Genomic DNA, 17,841 nt, shown 5'->3' on the forward strand with positions numbered 1-17,841 from the left:
GGAAGGCATTCACCAAGTGGGGCGGGCATTGTTGGATGGGGTGCGGCGCCTGTGAAAGCTGTGGTGTGTGGCTAAGTGGAGGGAGGAGGAAAGTGGGGAATCTGGGGTACGACCCAGGCTTGCTGCTGTGGTCTGACACTTGTTTCTAGCGCATTAATTGAAGATACAAGAGTGAGGAGATGCAAGATGAAAGAGTGGCCTTGTGGAATTACTCGCATCATGAAGTTTAAGTAGCTGAGTGAAGATAGTAGTTCCAGTTTAGAACAGTATGGACTGTTTAGGAAGGTGGAAGCGAACATAAATATCCTATTGATTCCTTATGCCGTGAGGCCTGGAAATTAACTGTATTCGAGTTAAAGCCCAGAAATTCAATGGATGTGGCTGGACCCATTGTTTTATCTGGGGATTTTGGCTATAGCCTATACCTATCCAAGTCATTCATCACAGACAGTATCAATGTCAGTAGCTACACTTCTTGTATTTCAGGCACACCACGAGGTGTCACTGTGGCCTCAACGCTTCGCTCGATTGCTATGTCTGAGGTAAACCACGCTCTTCTCATTACCCTACGGACAAAGCAATGTAAAAATACATAAATGTAAAAATAAAGAAATGTAGAAATAAAGAAATGTAGAAATTAATAAATATGGAAATTTATATGGAAATAAATACATAAATAAATGTGGAAAAAAATATATATATAAATAAGGAAATAAATAAATATATATATATATATATATTTGCTTTTCTATGTATATTTATTTACATATTTATTTATTTTTAATTTTGGCAGACTTGGAATTCCATATAAATCAACTCAAACAAACAAATACCCATAATGCAACCGCCTGCTGGTGCTAAACGCCGGGTCATTACAATATGTCTCAAGAATATAATCAATGTCATCAGAACACAGGAGAGTAAAAGCAAAAAGTTAACAATGATTGATAGGAAAGATAAGAAAAGCTGGAGAAAAAAAAAACACAAGAGTAAGATATTAATTTATTGTGGCTGCGACGTACTTTGACATTGGTGTCACGTGTCTGTGGTGGCGACGTACCCCTTCTCTCACATAAAAGTACACGACTGTCTCCTTCGCTAGGTTATCCATGGCACGATCGACCTGCCATAAACCGTTTCTTGAAGCACTGCACTCAAACAAGGCTTTGAACGTCACAGATGACGTCATTTCATTAAAACTATACAAACCTCAATACGGAGCTCCCGTGGGAAAGACCTGACGTTCTCAACACAAACTTCTAAGTTTTGGTATCAGCCGTAACATCACTATTGAGAACATGAGTGATCCAGAACCCTGAAGATACTGAAGAACAAAGAGGTTGGTGTTTATTCTTCATTCTTTCATGATGAACAACATTAATTTTAGAAAGATTCAAGCACTTCTGCACATGTACATTCAGATTTACTGATAAAGTTGTATTGTCTTTCTTAAAGTTGTATATCAAAGCCTAGAAAAAAGTTTGAAGTAGGTTTAACAGGATAAGATTAAAATCTCAATAATAGGTAGAGTATTTGTAGTCTCAGTCATCAGTTAAGAAACAGGCGTCTCAACCCCTGTGATGTGTGGCAGCAGCAGCGCGAGATCTCGGGAGAATGACCAAGCAGACACAGATCAAGTGTGGTACAAAGCATTCTCAGATTTATTCAGGAAGAAGGGTCATATTTATAGACATAGGTCAAATAACAAATCTCCAGGATGGCTTGAGCATCCAATCAATATGACTTAAGAATCAAACCACGTATGGCATTTAAAGAAATATAATAACAAGTAAAAAAAAGTATGTGTGTAAATGTGTGTGTATCTTCAACTTCTGGTTATGTGTGAGAGTGTCAGTGTGTCCAAGGACTACTACTTCTTGTTTTGTCTAGGTAGGTACATGATGTGCACAATGGAAAAATCCCAAGACACAGAGAAAGTCAAAAAGTGAAGAAATAAGAAATTATTTAACAGTAACATAAATACAATTCAAATAAAAACCAAGCAAACAAACAAACAACAGCAGGTAATATTATATAAGTTTTTTTTTTAAATTGACATAATATATGATAAAAAATTATAAAGCCTTTTTTTGGTAAATCTTACTAAACAAGTCCTTAAGTGAGCTTACTAAAAAATGCTTTCTACTTGCATTAAAAGCAGAACAGCCCAATATTTTTCAGCTAAAAATATAAATACTGTCACGGAGACGAACTCCGTAACTCCCTCCTCTGGCCATCGGAGGGAACCCTCTCCCGAGTACTGACTTGCACTCACACTCATGCACTACATTTCCCAGCAGCCCCGTACCTTGGACTAATCACCACACCCAGCTAAAGCTCATTAACCGGACTATTTAAGACTCTCATTGCCTCTCCTCCATTGGGAAGTCTTGTGTTGCCACGGTGTACATTTCTGAGCGGTTTCCTGTGTTTATTGCCTGCCTGTTACTGGTCCTGTTTGCCTCTCGATTACGATTCTCTGCCGCCTGCCTTTTGGACTGTTTATTGTTATCTGGACTGTGAGTGTTTTCCGCCTGCCTTGATACTTTGCCTGTACCTTGACTACGATCCTGCCTTTCCTACACCATACCTGTTTGACCCTGCCTGTTGTACCACGCTTTTCTCTAATAAAAGCCTGCTTATGGATCCCAACTCCAGTGACGACCCATTACAAATACGTTCAAAAGGTTTTTTTTTTTTTTTTTTTTTTTTTTTTTTTTTTTTTTTTTTTCATCTTTACCTTACCCTTGTAAGTGACTGTGTGATTTGCTTTGATGTTGATGATCATGATCCTATTCCTTAACCTATCTCTGTTAAGCAACCGTGGGTGTTGAAAGGCGCTATGTAAATAACAATTATTATTATAATTATTATTATAAAATATGTTTAATGCAAAGGGGAGTCTTGCAGAACGTACATAGAGTTAAGCAAAAGTGCATGAGTCAATCATGTATGACCCATACGACATCTGGTGAACACCACTTGATCAAATCTTGTTTTAAAGGAGATTAAAAGTCTATTTGAGATTTCCAGATGGATTTCATGTAATTTATTGTTTGTGCACATATATATAGACAGCTTGTGTTTCCAGTGTCCTACATTCGCACGCGTATGAATGAAAGGCAGTAGAAAGAAACGTCTAGTGTGACTGGATCTTAATAACTGAAAAGTTTTTAGTAAAATAAATTAAATATCAATCTAAAAGTTAGTGTCAGTATCATATCAGCACTGTTGTTTATATTTTTATTTTTAATATTACTGTAGATAATGCCCACCACACACTACAAGATATTCAGGCCAATTTTTGGTCTGATTTCTCCCCTTCTGACAATCCTAGGTAAAGTCCTGATTATCTTGATGGTCCTACAGATTATCTTATCAGATTTTCCTGTGCTGTGAGCTGTGTTAAGAATAATTGAACTTGCTTGGAAGAACGTTGGGTCCGTCCCGATCATGAAACCCGAGGACAAACACGCACACAAACGTCAAACAAAACAATAGCCAAATTAGTAACCAGATTTACTTTTTTTCTGTCAGACATCTACGGAAACTCTTATTTAGAATTAGATGTTTAGATGTTGATGTCTTTTTTTATTTGAGGTCACCATCATGTTGATCAGTGTTTGCTTTAGTTGGGCTCTTGACTTCTTAATTTATTTATTTTTCAGAAAACATTTCTGCATTGATAAAGGAGATCAACATGTCTGCTTTAATGGTCAAATGACTGCATTAAAGTGGTTTAAACTGCTTTTTCTGTAGTTTTGCTAAGTTATGGAAGCATTATTAAAAAGAAGTATTAAACTCAACCGATGTTATAAGATCATTTGTAACACCATTGTTGCATTTCAGATGCTGAATGTTAACATCTGTGAGTGTATAAATAACAATGTTGTTATAAACTTTCTGTTCAAAGCATGTTTTTTTGCCATTTATACATCAACATTCAGCATATGAAACACAATAATGGTGACATGCTTCATGCCAGCATACAAAACACATTCATGGCTCCCAGTAACGTTTACTGACTATCGAACGGCAAGATCCTCAGACACACGTCAGGACACCAGATGAATGGAAAGAGTGTGTCAGAGAAGGTGGTTGTGAGTGTGTGTAGATGTGTGTTAGTTACAGGATCAGAGAATGACACCATTCCTCCGTCATAGTCCAGATTCACTCTCACACGATCAACATCCTGACCACACTGATTGCACGACACACTCCAGATATCAGCGTCAATGAAAATACGTCCCTTCCTTTTTTTTGATGGTGTAATTACTCCAAGAAACCAGAAAAAACTCTCTTTAACCTCCACATCCCAGCAGTGTGTTCCTGAGTTAAACCCCTCTGAACCCAGAACACAGAGACACTCGTCAAATCTCTCTGGATTATTAGGAAGAGGTTGTTTGTTCCAGCTGTTTCTCACACTGGTCAGATCATCAGACAGGACGAGACGTGGATTTGCAGTGTTTGGATCCAGAATCACAGGAGCTGATGAGACACAATCAACAGATGTTATTATTCTGATGTTCATATAATGATCAAGAGTGAACCCAACACAGATTATTATGAATTATGACACTCGTCCTGTTGATCAGACACTTTCCTCTGATCACTGTCAGTGCTGTTATTAGTTTCACACTCATTTTATCATCAACTACAAACATTAAATGTGTGATTCAGACATTTGTGTCCATCAAGAGAAACTGATACTTTGGGAAAGTTAAAATAACAATAAATCAATGAGATCTGATGAGATTTATGCTGTAGATGAAAAACTGTAAGTGTGTGTCTGATCTTCAGCAGCATCTGATCATCTTCATTTTATTGCCTCTTAAAGTCTGAGTATTGGCTTACAATAGTTTATTCTTACTGTCTGTTGTGTTTGACTTATTAACTATAATTAACTAACTAATTATGTTAGCTTGAGAAATTATTATTATTATTATTCTGAGACTAAATGTATATTTGTAAGTCCTCCTAACAACCACCAAACCCGGCTCAGACCTTGAGACTGTTCTGGCTCGGTTGCTTTATCTTTTGTAACTGATCAGACTCACTGTTTTTCAAAAATGACAATCAAAAATCCCACAGACTGTCATTGACAAAATGTTCAAATGAGCTAAAACTGTTCAAACTACAACTGACAAAAATTCACATTTAAACAGACAGAAGCGCGCGCTCTCTCTCTCTCTCTCTCTCTCTCTCTCTCTCTCTCTCTCTCTCTCTCTCTCTCTCTCTCTCTCTCTCTCGTGCATGCTGGGAGTGAGTGGGCGGAGCGTGGTGAGTGTGTGCGCGAGTGGTAGCCATCTGTGGCTGGTAAGAGTGCTTTTTCCAACTTTTTTCTTTTTTGTGAGTGTTTTGTTTGTGTTTTTCTTTGTTAAGGTGTTTAGTTTTTATTCCTCTTTTTGTTTTACAATTGTGTGGATAGTCTGCTTCCAGCATTTTGCTGGGAAGCATGACGATTCCAAAGACAATGAATTTTGAAAACATAACTCGGCGGCATGGCGTGAGAATTGTTTCTAATGCCAATGTTGAAGACGTTTGTTTGGCTGTAGGAGACGTAGTGGGTCATGAAAATATCGTATCAGCTTCTCGTATGAATAAAGCCTTGTGCTTTTTTTTTTTTAGCACCATTGAGAAGGCAAACGAAATCGTGCAAAATGGTGTTGTAATTGAGGGCTCGCTCACGCCGGTGTTTCCTTTGAGTACTCCCGCCAAGAAAATTACACTTTCAAACGTCCCTCGTTTTGTGAAAGATGAGATTATCGTGCAGGAATTGTCACGATATGGAAAAATTGTTTCCCCCATCAAAAAAATTCCGCTTGGATGTAAGTTGCCTTTAGTGAAACATCTCGTGTCTTTTAGGAGACAGGTGTTTATGATTTTAAAGAATGGTGAAGATGAACTTGACCTGGTTTTTAAGTTCAAAATAGATGGCTTTGATTATGCTATCTTTGCATCATCTGATACAACGATCAAATGTTTTGGTTGTGGAAAAATCGGGCATCTTATTCGTAGCTGCCCTGATAAAGTAAATAAGAATGCAGAGCAGATTGATGCAGATGAAGCAGAGAGCGTTGTCGCTGAAACTAGCGCATCCGCGGCTGCTTCGCTAGAGGTCGAAACTAACGCAGCGGCGAATGTATCGTTAGATGTAGCAGTCAATTCTTTTGTGGCAATGTTGAACCCAAATGTAAGTTGTTTTATGTATTGTAACAGACTTTTATTTTTGTTTAGCCTTCTAGAGCTTCTCTTTGAATCTTTTGGGGTATGTTTTACAAAGCAGGATTTTATTCTTGGTTGTATGTATACTATAAAGAAAGGATTCAAGTGTCAATTGCTCAATTTTATTGTTGGTATTGCAAAATTAGCCATTTATATAACTAGGAAAAATAAAACTGAGCAGAAAAGAGATCAAGAACTTATTCTAGTTTTTTTTTTTTAAATGGTAAAATCATGACTTGTAATTGAGTTTAATTTTTATAAATTAATGAGTACATTGGGTATTTTTGAAATTGAGTGGTGCTGTGAAAATGTGTTGTTCATTGATTTGATAATAACCTCGTTATTTCGGAGGTGTTGATGTAAATTTATTTATTTATTTATTTATTTTTTTTATTTATTTTTTTTTAGGTATGTGATTTGATGAATGTTTTTTATAAGTTAAGATATTGGAATGGTTTTGAGATTTTTGTAATAAAAGGATTGTCAAATTCAAAAAAAATTCTCTCTCTCTCTCTATCTCTATCTATCTATCAGTTTGTGTGATGAAGCACCTTTAACTCTCCACCCCTCCATCATTTCCAGTGTATGTGTGAGAGCTCAGATCTTCTGCACTCAGACTCACTGTTTTGGACGATGTCCTCCATCTTCTTCCAGACTCTGAACGGCAGGTTGCCTAAGTAGTGTGCCACATGAATCAAAGCTCCAGAAGCCATCTGTGGATCCGGCTGTGAGCTCTGGACTCTGGAAGAACATTCAGGAGTCAGAACTGCAGTGGCTTTGGATCAGAACCAGAGAGACCAGAGACAGGAGCAGATCACTCACCTTTCCATTGAGACTGGAAACTTCTGCAGAACAAACACACCATTTATCATCAAGAACTCAATCAATGAACCAATGATCAACCAATGATCTGAAATCAAACCTTCAGAAAGCAGACGTCACTGGCTTTCATCATCTCCTCCATGTCTTTGATTGTGTGTGAAAGAGCTGAGATGTGTCTGTTCATCTCCTCCAGCTTCTCCTTCATCATCTGCTTCTTCTGCTCCTCTTCCTCCCTCAGTGCAGTGATTGTAGCTTCTTCTTCATCTCTGAGAAACTGATGAAGCTTCTCAAACTGCTGTTTAATCTGACGTTCTGTGTGCTCAGCTTGAGACTGAAATCAAATCACATTCACTTCAATCATCTGAAAGATGCAACTGATTCTGGAGCAGCATCCCACATAGCAATGTTTTTCTGGGCCAGCTCCAGTCCTCAAAGCCCTTTTTCCCACGGCCCACATACCGCAAATAATGACGGCCCTGGAGTGGCCTAGATCTGGATTAAAGACAAGGGCCACACATGGGCCATAACTGACACACAGGCCTTGTAATTGACACATGTGCTCTAAGTGAATGAAAACATCTTGAAAAGTTTTAAATCTGAAAGTGCGGCGTATATAAAAGTTATTGTCTCTCAAAAGTAAGAGTCGACTCTGAGTCAATTAAACGAGTCGTTTGTAAAACGAATCCCAAGCCGTTTCATTGTGATGTCACAACTAAACATTAGCATATTGCCCGCCCACTTATTGCACGTGTAGATACCAGGGAAAATTAATTTTTTCAATAATACCACAGCAGTACAATCTTTTGTTGTGTTCCCGTCATTTTACTGACGACTGCTTCTCAAACCTCGGGGAGTTTAACGCAGGATCTACAAAACGCTTGGTCTTAAAATATGGATCAATGCCCAGTTTATTTGGACCAGCTTGCTCCTCTGAATCTCAACCTGTAAGTATGATTAATAATTGATGTTTATATTTTCTAGCGATCGTTCAAAATTCGTAGTTTTGTATATAATGTTGTCTGTATGTCTCCTGTTAACTGGCTAACTCACGTGTCTGTGGTTCTCCTATTCAGATGTGGGTCCAATATTGTCTAAAAATGTGTCGATTAATGCAGCTTGTCGGTCTTATTACTTGGAGTAATGATCAAGGATGGAGCATGACTTTTGTTTACAAAAAGTGTAATGCATTATCAGCTATTCTCTCTGTAAACATTGTAATGTCAAACAATGATATAGGCCTTTTTTACTTTGTTAATAGTTATTGCGAAAAAAAAGTCTGTACACATCTGGCCTAAATGTTTATCTAATGTTTAGAGGTTTTCAGCTTCACTTGGCATTCTGATACAGTTCCCACAGGTGCACCTACATAAAGTATAACAGTGACGCTGCTATCATGTCTTATAAATAACACAAACTAAGGTGACACTTACCATAGAGCAGTGTTTCTCAAACTTTTTCTGTCATTCCCCACTTTGGAGGTAGGGAAGGGTTCCAAGCCCCACCTGTCCCCAATCGCCCCAACAAAATGGTAATAACCTTCACTTAGTTTTGTCGTGGCCACAACATATAAACTCGTGGGAACGTGATAATGAGATATTAATTTGTGGGAACGTGATAATAAGTCGTGGCCACGAGATCGTTTTGTCGAGGTAACGACATCCTTATGGTGAGGGAACGATATATTTTTTTTCTCGTGGCCACGAGTTGTGTAAACAACCTGCGCGACCATGGCAACCTGGAATTATCAGAAATGGATAAGACTATAATAATATTTATTTTTAATTAAGAATGAAAAATAAGGGTGAAATCATAAATAAAGCTTTAATAGATTATAAACAAATAATATAATAAACAAAATATTCTTTTAACGTAGGCTATAGCCTATTAATGGTAACACATTTTTATAACTTAATTCGAATGCTGTCACAGGCACGAGGGGATACAAGTGAAAACAGACGCTTATTTAAGCTACTGTAGTCAGAAATACAGTCAAAGTCAAAACTTTATTGGCATGATCGGGCATTTACAGTATTTACAAACTTTAAGTAACATAAAGTACAGAATGTTAGATATATGGGAAATAAAGGGGAAAATAAAGTAGGCCTAAATAAATTTACAAATGTAATAATAATATAAACATATTAAATAAAAAATAAACGATCAGTGAATGGATTTAAAAGACTGTTGGATGGGATTAAAATGTACAACATTTAAACATTTATTGATAAACTTTATTCGAATGCTGTCTAAGCAACATTGCGTGCAATACAATATAATATGCACTATGTAAATATAATAATTTCTTAATTCTTTTCTTTTTTAAAATTAAAAATAAATATTATTATAGTCTTATCCATTTCTGATAATTCAAGGTTGAACATGATTTAAGTGAACATGTCCCCTCCCGGTCACCGTATGTGACAGCATTCGAATTAAGTAAAAAAAAATGTGTTACTATTAATAGGCTATAAGCCTATGTTAAAAGAATATAACCTATGAAAGCTTTATTTATGATTTTATTTTTTTTCTATAGGCGCACAGGAATTTTACAGGACGTTCATTTACTTCTCTCTAATTCGAGTACGTATATTATTGATTTGATGTCTGTTTTTTTATTGTTTTTATCTTGAATTGATGTTATGTTGTCATTTGGTATATGTAAAAAATAATAAAAAGTTGAACATCAGCAAAAATAAAAGCAAATAAAGAAAATATCTAGACCATTCAGCTTCATAATTTGTTCATGTCGCAATGCATGCTGGGAGTCATCGATGTGTTTTTGCAGAGATTGTATATTATAGGGAGATGAGAGGGTCTGTATCTCTTACCATTGGAGAAAGCGTAACGGCTAACTTAATCACGTGCTCACCTCTCAGCCTATCGTGTGATGGCAGTGACATCAGTCGCAACATTCCCTAGTCTGCCTTCTCTTAAAAAAATACATTTTAATCAAGCTAAAATCTACATATAGTTCCCAAAGAAAGTATTGTTTAGTGTAAAACATGCTAAAGATTAGCGAACAGGCTGTTGATTAATTAAATGATTAGCTATTTCCCCACAAAAGCTGTTTAATCAGCATAGTGAAGCCTCTCATCCATTGACATCCATTCAGAAAACAGCCTCTGGTCTCCTTCCCTGCGTACCGCCAGAGGCGGAGTGTTAATTAGCCGTTACGCTTTTTTGGCTAAAGGTTGCAGCCTTGCCTTCCAGTGGCTTTGGTTTTGGCAAAGAATATACACTAACAAGAAGCGACACTCAATAGAACACTCCATTGCTACACCGGCGCCCAGCAGCAGCAGCCCTGCGTTTCCGCCATTTTGGGGTGAAAGCGAGTCGGCAGTCCACTAGTTTCTATGGCAATATCAGCTGCTTTGTTAAAAAAAGCGTACATTAAAGCTGAAATCCAACCTGAATGATGACAACACAGAATAAAATACTATCACTAGTGATCATCAAATCCTTTTAACAGTTTATTTTACACACTTTGTGTTTAAGTCTTTTTAACTTTTTTCACACGCGCTCAGATGTAAACAAGCCCAACGTGCATGAGAAGCACATGGCGGAACGAGAGAAGGAGACGCGCTGAATGAAAGTGCACGTTCACTCTCTGACAGCAGAGGGCGCTGATGGGACAGCAGAATGCAGCGGTTACCCCGGAAACCCCGCAAACAAAGCAACTGTGAAGTTTTTAAAATGCTTCAAACAGCCATTCATTTTTTTTGTAATCTCAATGTTGTTCATCACAGCACCAAATACTTATTTTCAAATTTAAACATTTTTATATTTTAATCTAGACTACAACATGCCCTAATGATTAGAAATGTTCTGATTATTTGTTATTGTTCAGTAAAACTTTGAGACATATGGCTTCATTAGTTAACATGTTAATTCATTCTTACCAAACTGACAATGAAAAATACTTATAAATCATTAATTATTCTTAGTAAATATTAATTTCTTAGTTACTGTTTAATAACATTACTAAAATCAAAAGAACGTATTTAATGGACCTGAGATAAAACTAACAATGATCAGTTGTATTTCTTAACTAACATTAACAAAAAATAATACTTTCTGTAACAAATGTAGCTATTGCTCAAACTTAGTTAATGCATTAAATAATGAGACCTTATTGTAAAGTGTTACCTGTTGTTCTTTATAGCTTAATTCTTTTGCACTTTAATCTGTTTTGAAAATTTTACTTTATATATTTTTTGTGTATTGTATTATTGTATTTAAACATTCAGAGTTCTTTTTTTGTTATAAGAAAAAGAGTTCTTAAACCTGTTATACTATGACAACACTTTTTTTTGCAACTTATTTCAATATCATGATATACCGTGATAAAAGCTTCAGCAATTTATCGCAACATGAAAATTTGATTCTGTCACATGCCTAATTCTGGCATGAAATTTTTAGTTGATTGTCACCATTGTTGAGATTCATGTGCCGATTCTTGATGTATGTGTGCCTGAATAATGCACCAGCTCAGAATGTTTTGTGAATCTTTAAATTCCTTCATGCTGTAGAATCACAGGGCTACAATAATCAATAATGCAAAATTAACAACACATCACCATATATTCAAAAATTAGACGCTGAATGAGATCAAAGAATCAGGCCACTAGATCAACAGTTACCCAAATTCACCTGATCATGTTTCTTCCTGGTGTTTTTCCCATAACAAATGTGTTTTATAAACATAAGTCATAACAGCCAGAGAAAGTTTCAAAAAGTCAAGGTTCAAGAGCCCAACTAAAGCAACCGCTGATCACCATAATGGTGAGATTGATTTGATAGTTTCAATGTTGATTCGATGTAAAATATTATTTAGTTTAAGTTGATCAAATATCAATTTTATATCCATCTTTGATCTTTTTTTCATCATTGTAATAACTTTTATTTCTTCATAGTGCAAACCTGTTGAAAAATCAATGTTAAATTTCAACCTTGATTCAGTGTTGATTAAATGTTGGTCTACTATCTGGGAAAGTAAAAAAAAAAGTTCAAAGTTGGGATTTCTTTAGAGCATCACCCTTAATATGAATTCCTCATGTTAACTTTAATGTATCCTCCATGTTGGCAGAGAAATTGCCCCATGAAATGGGCTGATAGAGCAATACAGTTCAGTATAAATATTCCTATGCCAAGTTCCTATGAGCCAATGGTTCATAAAAAAATGGTACAGTAAAAAGTGCTTAAAAAAAGTTAAATTTCATAGGACACTACCTCCAGTATAACATCTGCATCAGCTACTGAAGCCATTTCCACTGTTCCACCAAGAAATGACGCAGTGAAATGGTTTGATGGTGCAATACGGTGCTTGAGAGATATTGGTCATTTGTTGTTTCTGTGAGGACTAACAATAATGATATTTAAGATTAAAAACGTGTGTGTGTGTGTGTGTTACAGCCAATAAACTTGTAATTATGTCAGACAATCCAATTGATCTGTTCTAATCAAATGTGTGAATGTCAAAAGAATCAATCCTCACCTTAATGTGTTGAACTGTTTTCTCAAACTCTCCTTTAATTGTTTCTTTGCGTTGAAATATCTTCTGTAAGGACTTCAGTGCTGTATTGAGCTTCTCCTAGAATTTAAAGTGAAAATCTATAAGACACCAGAGATTTCTGTATGTATTTTCTCTAATATTTTCATGTATGCAATATGAGCAAAATGGTATTGAGTCACTTATTTATGACAAGCATTAATCCTCAGATATAAATCTGTCTTACCTTATATGATGAAACCACTTCACCGATGGGTCTGAATTTATGATTGTCGTGTTGTTTTGTATCTCTGCACACTACACACACAGGCTGTTTGTCCTCCAGACAGAAGAGTTTGAGTTTCTCACTGTGTGAACTGCAGATCTCCTCAGATGAACGTCTCTCATTTCTCTCCTTCAGGAGCGACTCACACAAGTTTTTTAACGCCAGATTAACTGGAGGATCTTCTTTTGAGGATCTTTTCTTGCAGACAGGACACTCCTGAGTGTCCTTGGTTCTCCAGAACTGTTGAAGACACTCTTTACAGACACTGTGACTGCAGGATAGAAGAACAGGTTCCTTGAAGATTTCATGACATACAGGACAAATACAATCATCTTCAGCTACTGAAGCCATTTCCACTTTTTCCACTCCAGCAATCTAAACTTTTCTCTCACTTTCTAAACGATGTTTTCAAAAATGAATCACAATGAGAATCAAAGATCTGCTGTCTGTTCAGAAATGAACTTCACAAAAATCGTACAGAAATATTAATAATAAAAGACCTCAAAACCCTTATGTGTGTTTTATTTATTGCTCTTATTTATTTGTCACAGAGTTATTTGTCCATGGTGTGTCATGATCAAATCTATGTCAGTGTTGGATGCAGGAGAAATGGGCAGGAATCAGATCTGAGTGACTTTGACAGGGGCCAGATTGATATGGAAAGGCGACTGGGTCAGAGTATCTCTGAAACGGTAAGGCTTGTGTGTTGCTCCTGGTCAGCAGTGGTAAGAATGTACCAATAGTGTCTGAGAAAGGACAAACCACAAACAAACCGACAACAGGGTGTTGGACACCCAGGGCACATCGATGGACGAGGTTATTGAAGGCTATCCCATCTGGTCCAAGCCAATAGAATAACTACTGTGGCACAAGTCAAAGTGCTAATGATGGTTATGAGAGGCAAGGGTGTAGTTTTGCTTTGAACATTTGGGGGGGTTGAATTGTGAACCATTTAGCAGGGTCCCAGGGCATGCTCCTTCATGAGATTTATGTTTGCTTGTTTGTTTGTTTATTTATTTTTGTAAAATGGTCTTTTGTGGTATCAACCACACATGCAAAGTTAGTTAATAACATACAGTAACTGCATGGATTTTATAATATTTAAGTACCTAACCTTATCAGTTTGGCAGTATTTTACTCAAAGAACTTTACTTAAAATGTTCTTATATTGAAAATGTTAATTTCCTGTCATCTGCCAGGTTTTTCCTAATATCTGTCATTATTAGTAGGGTTGGGTATCGTTTGAATTTTAACGATTCCGATTTCGATCCTGCTTATCGATTCCAATTCTTATCAAATACTAATTTTGATTCCAATAAGGTAAAAAAAAAAAAAAAAAAAATGTTGTCTAAGTCTGGTTAACATTTCATTGTAATAATAATAATAATAATAATAATAATACACAAGGAACTTTCGCCTACACTGTAAAAAAAAGGCCAAATTTTGACAGTAACATACTGTTTTCCATTAAAACAATAATATACTGTTGAAAACAATGCTTTCTGGGTAACATTTGTCGTTTTCGAGAAAGTAGCCTACTGCAATATACTGTGAATTAACAGCACTCAAAGTCAAGATTCCAAGGCTGTTCCAAATCACACCATATACCTCATTCACTATTCCCTACATTAGATCACAAATATAGTCCACTTGAGAGAATGAATGAAAACAAATTAATGAATTCAGACACTGATGAACACCTGCTGTTAACAAGCAGAATCACTGAAGGACAGAGAAACAAGAACAGAAATAAGATGCTTTTATTGACAGAAATAAAGTCAATCTGGTTAGTAATAAGTGAATCTGGTAATGCTGTTTGTGGAGTTGTTTAATCAGATCTTGTGAGATTTAATGTCTTCTTTTATCTTCAGTTGATTTCATCTAAGGCTGTGGCTGAAGTCAGTTCTTGTGTAGTTCTTGTGCTTCTGCTAATCTCTTTTTTCTGTTCTTGTTGTTTCTCTTACCTTCAGTGATTCAGCAGGTGTTCATCACTAATGCTCAATTATCACTTAATTAATTACTGAATTCTCTCATTAATTTCAACACTGCTTCGGTGTTACTCTAACACTCTGTAGTGTGGACACATATAAGTGTTTATTTAAAACCAACGATTTTGCTGTGGGGTTTAAAGGGTTAAAAGTGTAAGATGAGAAAAAAACGGAGTGAAACGTAATTTAACAGTAATAAACTTGTAAATTAAATTATGGCAACAAACTGTAGAATAACAGCACTTTACTGGCAACCCTGCTGCCAGTAGATTACCGTAAAATCAAGGACAAACAGTAATAAACTGTCAATTAATTTACGGCAATGAAGTGTAGAAAAAAACAGTAATTTACTGGCTACCCTGCTGCCAGTCGATTACCATAAAATCAAGGAAAAACAGTAATATACTGTAAAATGTAACAGTCAGATTTACTATACGAAACAAGTTAATTTGACTGAAATATTAGTGAAAATTAATAGAAAAAGGTTATGCAGAGTTAATAAATGATAAGAAGAGTAAATATTAAACTGAAGTGTTTTTATGTGTTTTTGCAAGATGATATAGGAGAGATCTGTTAGTTTAATTGAAGGGATAGTTCACCCAAAAATGAAAATTATCCCATGATTTACTCACCCTCAAGCCATCCTAGGTGTATATGACTATCTTCTTTCAGATGAACAGAATCCGAGATGTATTTAAAAATATCCTTAGTCCTCCAAGGTTTATAATGGTTGTGAATGGTAGGAAGATTTTCTAAAGACAGAAAAAATGCATCCATCCATAAAAAAAATGAATCCACATGACTCGAGAGGATTAATAAAGGCCTTTTGAAGCGAAGGTATGTGTTTTTGTAAGAAAAATATCCATATTTAAAATTGTATATATTCAAACAACCAGCTTCCAGCGAACGACCACATGCAGAATACACAAGTTGACTTGCGCCAAACGAGTAATCCTCTGACGCGATATACAACGCAGGATGTAGGAGTATCATAAGCTTAGACGCCTCTCACAATTCAAACAAATATGGCTGGACAACAAAGTCAAGCTCCTCTTGTCTTATATCAAAATCCTCCGACATTTCTCCTTAAAATTTCTCGTTTTAAACTTCTAATTCATGACCAGTGTTTTGTTTTGCTCTATCCTCTGCACCTCGGCGTGCGTCATCGCATCAGGTCAAAGGTTGCTCTTTCGCCCAAATTGACATGTGCAGTATGCGTACAGTCGTCCGCCAGAAGCTAGTTATTTGAATTTATAAAGTTTTAAATATATATATTTTTTACAAAAACGTATCCCTTCGCTTCAAAGGCCTTTTTTAAATCTCCTGAGTCATATGGATTCTTCCTTTTTTTTATGGATGGATGCATTTTTCCTGTCTTCAGAATTTGGCCTACCATTCACAACCATTATAAACTCTGGAGGACTAAGGGTATTTTTAAATATATCTTGGATTGTGTTCGTCTGAGAGAAGATTGTCATATACATCTAGGATGGCTTGAGGGTGAGTAAACCATGAGATAATTTTTGGGTGAACTAACCCTTTAATTAGTTTTGTGGGTCACCATTGTGCTGGAGAGTAGAGCCTGTGCTTCAGTCAAAGATGAGCTGAGAAACACTAATGTTATGTTGCATGTTGCTTTATTTAAAGGCATTAACTGTGTATTGCTTATGCAGTGATACACTATGCTAAGTACTTTTGCACATGCGTGTGTTATTGTAAGCTAACGATGAGCTGCAAAGATTTGAGCTAAAGTCATGTTTTTGATTATTTCACTATTACACATTTAGTTTGTTTAGTTTAGTTTTATATTAAAAAAGTATTTATTTTCAGTGGACTCAAATGAAGCAAGTTCACAGTGCTAACTGTATAAATACTAGTTTAAACTAGTAACTCGAACTGTTTGAAGAAATCTGTTTTCCAAAATGAAATGAGTAACCTTCCATTGGAAAAGGAAAGATATAAATTAACGGTACATTACTGGCAACCCTGCTGCCGGTAGATTACCCTGACAATATATACATTTGTAAATAAAAAATAAAAAAAGACGCTGCAGAGTAAGACATCATTTCACGAACGCTGCAGAAATTTCACATCTTGAAAGCTAATGTGACTGCAGCTTTAATGAGTTTTAAATTAACAATTTTATTTTATTAGCATTGTCTGTGTCTTACATGTTTCACTCAACCCTGTTACTTCTGACTTATGAATTTTCCTCATCTTAAAACTGTGACACTCAGGAAGTGACATCATCTGGGCTCTTTCTACACCATGATGAAAGGACAAGAAAATAATCTCAATCCATCGTCTCAGTTTTTACACTAACTGTACAGTGTTGATCTTATTCATCAACCCTCTTACCAAAGTTATTGTAAGATGAAAAATCTATATAACTATGAATAACTTAATTTAGTATAACTATAATTAACTATAACTATAATTTAAGAAAAATACTACTTTATCAGAAACAAATCAGCTTTGCTTAAGTTTAGCTTACAACCCTGTCAGCCATTCTGGAAAGTGAATTTACTTCATACAGTTTAGTGTTTACTGATTATACTTAATTTTGAAACATGTCTAAAATTTTGGTTACATTGTTGCAAATTTTGAACCAGATATAAAATAAATGTAAATATATGTATAATGTATATATATATATATATATATATATATATATAGACAAATTGATGAACAAATCTAAGAATTTATGTCTATCTGTTCTATTCATTTTATTGTTTACCCTAACATTATTCTGTTTCTTCATTTAAATATAGTCAGATATCTAAAATTTTGAAAATAAAATAAAATAAATTCTTCCAAATATAAATAAGGAAAACAGATAAAAGCATAAAGAGAGAAATAAATGTAGATATTTGTAGTCATCAAATCCCCTCAGTCTGTTGACAGCAATGAAATGAGCTTTAAGTGTCAATTTCCAGCAGATTTGAAGACATCAGCATAATAAATGAGGTGAAAACAGGAACTATTGACATGAAATAAAGAGTGTTTTCAGCAGTTTCTCTGTTAATATTGAT

At 35.6% G+C, this 17,841-nt stretch overlaps 2 protein-coding genes across 2 annotated transcripts in view; one reads left to right on the forward strand and one right to left on the reverse strand.

Annotated features, from left to right (window-relative positions):
* Positions 1–17,841, forward strand: part of LOC127508111 (zinc finger protein 234-like) — a 404,421-nt gene that overhangs the window by 11,437 nt on the left and 375,143 nt on the right. The gene's annotated exons all lie outside the window — the stretch shown is intronic.
* Positions 2,884–13,300, reverse strand: LOC127508156 (nuclear factor 7, ovary-like). The gene is made up of 6 exons (XM_051885850.1): positions 12,783–13,300; positions 12,542–12,637; positions 7,148–7,378; positions 7,048–7,070; positions 6,848–6,966; positions 2,884–4,488 (listed from the first exon to the last, which is right to left on the reverse strand). The coding sequence occupies exons 1-6, from the start codon at positions 13,170–13,172 to the stop codon at positions 4,019–4,021; spliced, it is 1,329 nt and encodes a 442-aa protein (XP_051741810.1). The 5' UTR covers positions 13,173–13,300; the 3' UTR covers positions 2,884–4,018.

The sequence above is a fragment of the Ctenopharyngodon idella genome, chromosome 3, assembly GCF_019924925.1.
Source record: "Ctenopharyngodon idella isolate HZGC_01 chromosome 3, HZGC01, whole genome shotgun sequence".
Lineage (NCBI taxonomy): Eukaryota > Metazoa > Chordata > Actinopteri > Cypriniformes > Xenocyprididae > Ctenopharyngodon > Ctenopharyngodon idella.